At 41.8% G+C, this 7,204-nt stretch overlaps 1 protein-coding gene across 5 annotated transcripts in view; it reads left to right on the forward strand.

Annotated features, from left to right (window-relative positions):
• The first annotated feature begins 22 nt into the window (after positions 1–22).
• AGAP1 (ArfGAP with GTPase domain, ankyrin repeat and PH domain 1) overlaps positions 23–7,204 on the forward strand; it is a 565,886-nt gene continuing 558,704 nt past the window's right edge. For all 5 annotated transcript variants that reach the window (XM_019553775.1, XM_019553777.1, XM_019553779.1 and 2 more), the window contains exon 1: positions 23–218. In XM_019553775.1, the coding sequence (XP_019409320.1) occupies positions 56–218 (163 nt within the window). In that variant the 5' untranslated portion in view covers positions 23–55. The remainder of the gene's footprint in view (positions 219–7,204) is intronic.

A 7,204-nucleotide genomic window follows, 5' to 3' on the forward strand; every position in this document is an offset into this window, starting at 1 on the left:
GGGGCGGGGTGGAGGAGGGGCCGGACCGGGCCGGGCCGGCGGGAGCGGCCGCACCATGAACTACCAGCAGCAGCTGGCCAACTCGGCAGCCATCCGCGCCGAGATCCAGCGCTTCGAGTCCGTGCACCCCAACATCTACTCCATCTACGAGCTGCTGGAGCGCGTGGAGGAGCCGGCGCTGCAGGGCCAGATCCGCGAGCACGTCATCGCCATCGAAGGTGCGGGGGCCTGGGGGGCGGCCCCTCTTACGCGCCGCCGGCCGCCGCCTCTGTCCGGGCACTGCTCGGGCCACGTGCTCGGCAGGGCCCTCGCAGGAGCGGGTGGGCTCGCTGGGGTTCAAGCGATGCCCTCGAGGGCTGGGGTCGGGTCCCGGGTGTAGGGGTGCGAGCATGAGCCGGCTGCAGGCTCCCGGGCTGTGCACCGGGGCGGAAGAGGGGCTCCATTCTTGCTGGCTGCTTGTCAGAGCTGGGGGGTGCAGGCAGCAGGCCCCCTTGGTGGGCAGAGCTGGGGGGCCCAGGTAGAGCTGGGGGATGTGGGCAGCGGGCCCCTGGGGTGGACAGACCTGGAGGGGTCAGGCAGAGCTGGGGCAGCAGGCCCTGGGGTGGGCAGAGCTGTGGGGCCAGGCAACAGCCCAGGAAAGCATGAAGGAAAATGCACTTCTAAGTGGCATTAAGAAACCTTGGATAAAGGTGAGGCATAATCTCCTAGCCAATGTGGAACAGTTGTCGGCTGGTAGCGGGAACAGTTTTAACTAAGTATTTAACTCCTGGGAGCTCTCTGAGCTGGGGCCTGAAGTTTTCCTTGGTGTCATGCTCTGCAGCTGAATCTGAAAGGCATTTAGGTTGACAGTGTGACTGATTAAACGGGAAACTGACAGCTAACGAAAAAGTGTTCTTTTGGTGGAGAATTTTTTTGTCCTTGCAAACCTCTAAAAGAAAAAAAAACTGTAAGAGTAGATGCTGTTGAAGAAGACTCCTTGGAAGAGTATTGAAAACACAGTTATAAATGATTGTCTGTAATGTTACGCAAGTAGTGTTTTCAGTAACATAGGTAGGTGATTTGAGTAGCAAATCATTGCGTTTGATAGCGTCTATCATTTTGACATCGTTTGATCTAGTGACTTTATAGGAAACCAGTATTTCTCAACAACTGGGTTGTGACATAATGGTGTGCGGTTCTTGTCACTTGATTTGAAATAATGGCATGGGGTTGTCCGTTTGGTTGTTTCTTTTCTGAGTGTGTTCATTTGGTCTCTTGCTCTCTTCATTCACTGAATAGAATGGAAACTCGTAGGAAGATCATAATACAAGCACAACTGCTTCACTTCTCAGTACTGCCAATATTTTTCTCCCTAGGGATAGGAAATGGACTGTTTTGTTTGTTTGGTTGTGTGCTTGTTGGTTTGGTATACATATAACCTTCATATCACTAGTATTCTTCATGGAGGCTAAATATTTTCATAAAAAGCAATTTTTTAATTGTTGCTTTAGGCAAAATAATACATGGGCATATTTCAAATCGTGAGGGCTTTTTTGGTTAAGAGGCTTGCTAAGTTGCATCCTTTTCTTTTTGATTTGTTGACCCATCTAGAGGGAGTGTTAAACAGTGTTAGCCACATATACCTGTAGAGTGTAGATTTATGTTCATCTCATTTATTGGTCTTCTGCATTGCTTATTTCTTGCTCAGTTTGTATGAAAATCATTATGGCTTCTAATAAAACTTTGATGTGACAGGACTATGAATAAAATTGGAGAACTGGTTCTAGGTGATGAGTAAAATTTTTTCAGAGTATAATGATGCTCTTTACTCTTTGGACTGTGAGTCAGGGAACTGGCATATACTGTATGTGACTCACAAGAAATCTTCCTTTTAATAGAAAAGGAACTAAGAATATTTCCGATTTCTTAATGCTTAAATAGTAGCAGAATATTAAATGTGACCATTTATTTGAACCTAGACTAGTTGAGTACATTTGCTACCATCGCTTTAAACATGTTGATGTTTTTGGCAACAGTTGTTTTATAATTGATCATTTGTTTTATAATTTCCTAAAGTGTGTATAAATAATGTACTTGGACATCTTAGGTCAAATTCTTTTAGTTAAAAGACATTGTTCTCAGACTTGTAATGAACTAAGTGGTAATTAAGAAGTATTGCTTTACAGCTAAGGAGACATCATAGGAAGTGGCTTTTAAAATTACCTTGCATGTCATCCGTATTTCATTAGGGAAAAGAGGAAAGGTTGGTGTAAACTTGCCGTTGCTGGTATGTAGTTAGACCCCAGTACTTCATACAACTGGTAGTATGTGCAAATAGCCTGGTGGGATAAATTTCTGGCACAGGTTTATTAAGCAGAACATTAAAAAAAGTTGCTAGAAAAGAACATGGTTCTGCCTACATGTCTTGGCCAGTGTTTGGTACTACAGAGATGAGTATGTATAATAGCTGAAATACTTGCACATGATACTTTAAGAGATCTGATAGAGACAGATTAAAATGGATTTGGATTTGGAATTAGAAACTTTAAAACCGATTGAAAGCTTAATTTTAATGAATTGAAAATACTGCTACATTCTTCTGAGAGATGACACTTGAGTAGGGAATATCAAGTATTGAATCACCTTCTTTATTAAAAATGCTGTTATCTAAAAGCTTTTATTTTAGTAATTTGGATGTTATATGTGACTACAAAATGGGGAAATATTTCCAGCTACAGCTGAGTCCACACTGATATAGAGCTTTCAGCTGTAACAATTGCTTTTTATGTTTGTTTGACCTTTAAGTTGAGGTTGGTTCTGCACAGAAATGGGATTAACTAATAAAGCCAGATAAGCGTGCACAGTACATTTTAAGATTTCTGTGCTTGTTTTCAATCCAAGTGGCATGGGAACATGCTAGAAACATTCTGGTTGCCATTGATGGTTCAACACAGGTGTTCTTTTCTTGGTTTATGAAAATCCAGGTAGTTGGTTTCACTTTCAGGTGTTTCAGTGCTAGCCTGTTTGGTTGGAGGGGGGTGGACCCTTAAACCCACTTTGTGCTTCTGTTAAACTTGGCCACCAAATCAATCTTCCTTTTATATTAAGTAGTCAAGGAAAGTTTATAATTGCAAGTTCTAAACTGAGCATTGCGTTTTGATTTTAATGAACCTCTTGCTACTGCTTAAATATCTCATTCTAAAGAAGAGTAACTGAAGAACATTGTATTTCTGTGTTTTGCCAGGAACAACTGTGTTGTAAGTACCTTAAATACCTTGAAACAAAACATGGCACATTTTCTGTGTAAGATAAACTTTAAAGAAGGAATATGAATGCTTATGCTTTACTTGTTGGTTCTAGGCCAAGAGTAGGCAACCTTTGGGCCAAATTAGTGTCGTTTGCTCCAAAGGCAGGCCTACACTTCTGACCAGGACACCACTCCTTTCACTCTTTCTGCCGATTGCAAATGATATCCAATGTCTGGGTTTTGCAGGCCAGCTGAAATTGCTTCATGGGCTGTATCTGGCCTGTGGGCTAGAAGCTGTTGACTCCTGGTTTAGGCTTAAAAATAAAAGCTTAAAAATTAATTTATGTTGGGTGTTTGAGAAGATAGTGTGTTAAGGAAGTCAATTTTGTAGGAATTGATTTAGTGATTTTTTTTTACTGTTACTTAAGATGCATGAACCAAAGTTTGTTATGGAACTTCTGTTTGCTATCCACCATGTCTGATAGAAAACCAAGGGAAGTCAGTCTAAGATAACATCAAACTCTTTGTTTTCATGTAAGCAGGTGTATTACCAAAAAAGAACTTGCCGCAGGCTGTACTGCTGTCCTCTGTCACCACTCACCCCTTGGGCTTCCATTCTGCAAATGGATTCCCTACCAATACTATATATAGCACAAATAGTCTTGCATTTTGTATGCTGTCTTTCTAACAAATTAAATGTCAGGCTCCTCCTCAGTACTGCTGCAGTCATTGAATGGATTTTTCCCTTATTGGAGAGCAGGAGGGAAACAAACAGATTGAATTTTGGGTGAGGACGGAGCTTTAAATCAAGCTTTGCTCAGCTTGGATTGAAAGTTTGGCTTTTAATGTTATATCCTAAGTGTTTTAAAAAACAAAGCCTGACCCCATTTTGCTGGTATAATGTGTAGGAACCATAAAGATTTCTGAAGGGAAAGGGAAGAATTTGCTAGTATAGTCTTAAGATGTGTTAAATTGGATACCATTCATAGTAAGGAACAGTAGAGATTGAAAGATAGTATTTTTCCTGAAAGTCAGTGTGTTTGTAAAGTTTCAAGTCTGTCATTTAACAGTAGCTTTGGGTGAGGATTGGCTTTCAGAGCAAATGGATTTTGTGTTTCTTCTAGCCCTTGGTTTGGGTGCCTGCTACTTCTGTAGCTGTAATATGTCTTGTATTTTGAAATGAAGTGTATGGTAGGGGAGTAGCATGAAATACGAGGAAGGCTGAATTACAGTGGAGAAAGAGGAGAGCACAGTCTTGGAGTTGGAATAGCATTACTTGGAATGGCAACTACTATTGTTCAGTTAGTTGGGAAACTAGTGCCTTCCTACTCAAAACTTAGGGATGGGCCTTAGGTACAACTTAGGGATGGTCAACCTGGGGCACAAACAGCATGGGCAGCCTGTATGTGTAGCATGTGACAGGGTAGGAAGCAGAAAGAGCAGCAGATGAGGAAGGGGATCAGAGTAGCTCTCAGCAGGTGGGGGCTAATTTGTGGCAACCTGCTAAAAAGGTTGGCCCCCACGTGATGTAACTTAACCGTGTTGTAGCCTTTTTCAGAATGTGGTGTGGTATTCCTGGTTTTTATGTTGCATCAGAAGATATAGTAGGTGAAGTTATGATGCATCTTCTTCCCTAAAAAGGAGCTCCTGCTGTAAAGTGCTTTTACATAGTAAAGGTGTGAGAAGAAAAATTCTGGATAAATTAAATTGGGTAATTGGAGCCTAGAGACACTACTGAGAGCAGAGGTCCATGTAGAGAAAGCAAGAAGGGAATCATATGGCAGCATCTGCCTCCTTGTCAGGCAGAACCCAGCAGGTGCCAGAGCTTAGAGGTTGCTATACTGCCACATTGCTGAGGTGTGAGGGAGAGCTTTAATGACCTGCTGTCATTCTTCGGTGTGCATATCCCAGACTAACCCTTGGGTGATCACCTTCCCCATTGGTCCACCCTTTCTGTGCTACACCCCCTGCTCACTCCTCCTGTGTGGCTTAGAAGGGCCACTTACATGGGAGTGGGACCTTCCTACCAATCCTGCCCTCATCCTGTCTGCAGCCCACCCTGTTTTCTTTATCAGTTGTGATGAAGGCATGTGGATATGAGAGCTTCCATCCTGGAGTTTTCTATGTCCCCATGTTAGATGTGACATTTAACTCAATTTTTTTGTTTTGTTTTGTTTTTTAAGGATTACGGGGGGCTACATCACCAATGCACCTTGTATAACTGTTAAATACGGTGGTCTCTTTGGCTCTGCCCTGCTTTTCATGTGTGTGCTTATGGGTGAGGGAGACAGCAGGTCACAGTCTTTTTGGTTGCTGCTTCCACAACCCTCTATTTAGTCTATATTAAAAGAAATTCATTTTTGTTAGGAAACCTAATTTTACATGTTAAAACAAGCATGAGCATTGTATTGGTAACCTGCAGTAAGGTGTATATGTGCATCCACATCTGCACTGGTGTAAGCTTTGTGATATTTAGGTAGCTCATGTGCTGGGGAAAAAAAACTGACAACCACAAGGTTACATCTAGCTTCTTAAGATGATTTGTGATTGGAGAGTGTTGGTAGATATACAGGAGGTACTAGAAAACCGTATCAGTGGTTACTAGATTATAGGATACTTGTTAAAGAGCTGGACCTAACTAGAGACATGTGATGCCTATCCTTATTTCCAAAAACTAAGGCAAGGAACCATTGACTTGTCTGTCTATTAATGTGATTATAGACTGAAAACACTTCCACATGCAGACACCAAAGGGGGCAGGGTGGTGGTGATACTAACCCTGTGGGTGCCAGCTCTACTGATGCAGTGTCTCTGGCAGGGAATATGGCTTGCCAACTTATTTCAGTTGGACGTCCTTGGTGAAGTGCCTTTTTGTTTGTGTGTGCTGGAGTGATTTTAAACAGAAATTATTCATCTGTAAATGTATAAAACAAGATCATCTTCCATGTTTCAGGGTATAGGCTGTAGCTGTGTTGGTCTAAGGACATATGCTGACAAGGTTCTTTGGGTAAATCTGATAACTTTTATTAGACCAGGCACTTTTTAAGCCTGACAAAAAGGGTGTTTGTGCCCAAAAGCTTGGAAAGAAGAATTTTTCCAACTATTTTAGTTGGTCTAATAAAAGATATCTGATTTACCCAAAGAACCTTGTCTGCCTAAAACAAGATGAAGTGGTTAGAACAATTCTGTTTAAGGCTGCTTTTCATGTTACTGCTATATGGGAAGATACCTTTTTTTCTTGGATGCAATAGTGCTCTATTTTGGGTATTTTAAAAGTAATATTCCCTGACTTGGGTGGAAATATCATGTTGGTTACTGGTGATAGTGTAACCTCACTGTTTTAAGAAGTACCATATAAATTATTCAGAAAGTGATTAATGGCCATTATCAAGGGAAAATCCCTTTTTATAACAAAGTTAAAACGCTGAAGGTTTAAAAGCAGTTGTAGTAACCAAGGGAAGTACTTTCAGCTACTTGCTCTTAAGCCTATCTGATGGTTATTTTCTAGTAGTTCTGTAGTAATAGGTTAATTGAGCAGGTATATCTTTTTAAAAGAAGAATTTAGCTGTTCTCCGGTCAGTGAGAAAATCTATGTAGAAACTTCGAGTTATCCTCTCTTTCTAGATGCTAAATATGCAACAAATTGATTCCGCTGTCAATAACTTTGAGTTATCCTCTCTTTCTAGATGCTAAATATGCAACAAATTGATTCCACTGTGAGAGCAAAGTGCTTTTTTAAAAATCTTTTCTTTTAAAAAGCTTTCATCGAATCAATGAGTCTGGAGGGACCTGAACAGATCATCTAGTCTGACCCCCTGCCACGGGCAGGAAGGAGTACTGGGGTCATAAGACCCCAGCCAGGTGCCTATCCAGTCTCCTCTTGAAGATCTCCAGAGAAGGTGAGAGCATCCCCTCTCTGGGAAGCCTATTCCAGGCTCTGGCCACCCTTACCGTGAAGTAGTTCTTCCTAGTAGTAGT

This window comes from Crocodylus porosus, unplaced genomic scaffold (genome assembly GCF_001723895.1).
Source record: "Crocodylus porosus isolate Cpor-Errol unplaced genomic scaffold, CroPor_comp1, whole genome shotgun sequence".
Lineage (NCBI taxonomy): Eukaryota > Metazoa > Chordata > Crocodylia > Crocodylidae > Crocodylus > Crocodylus porosus.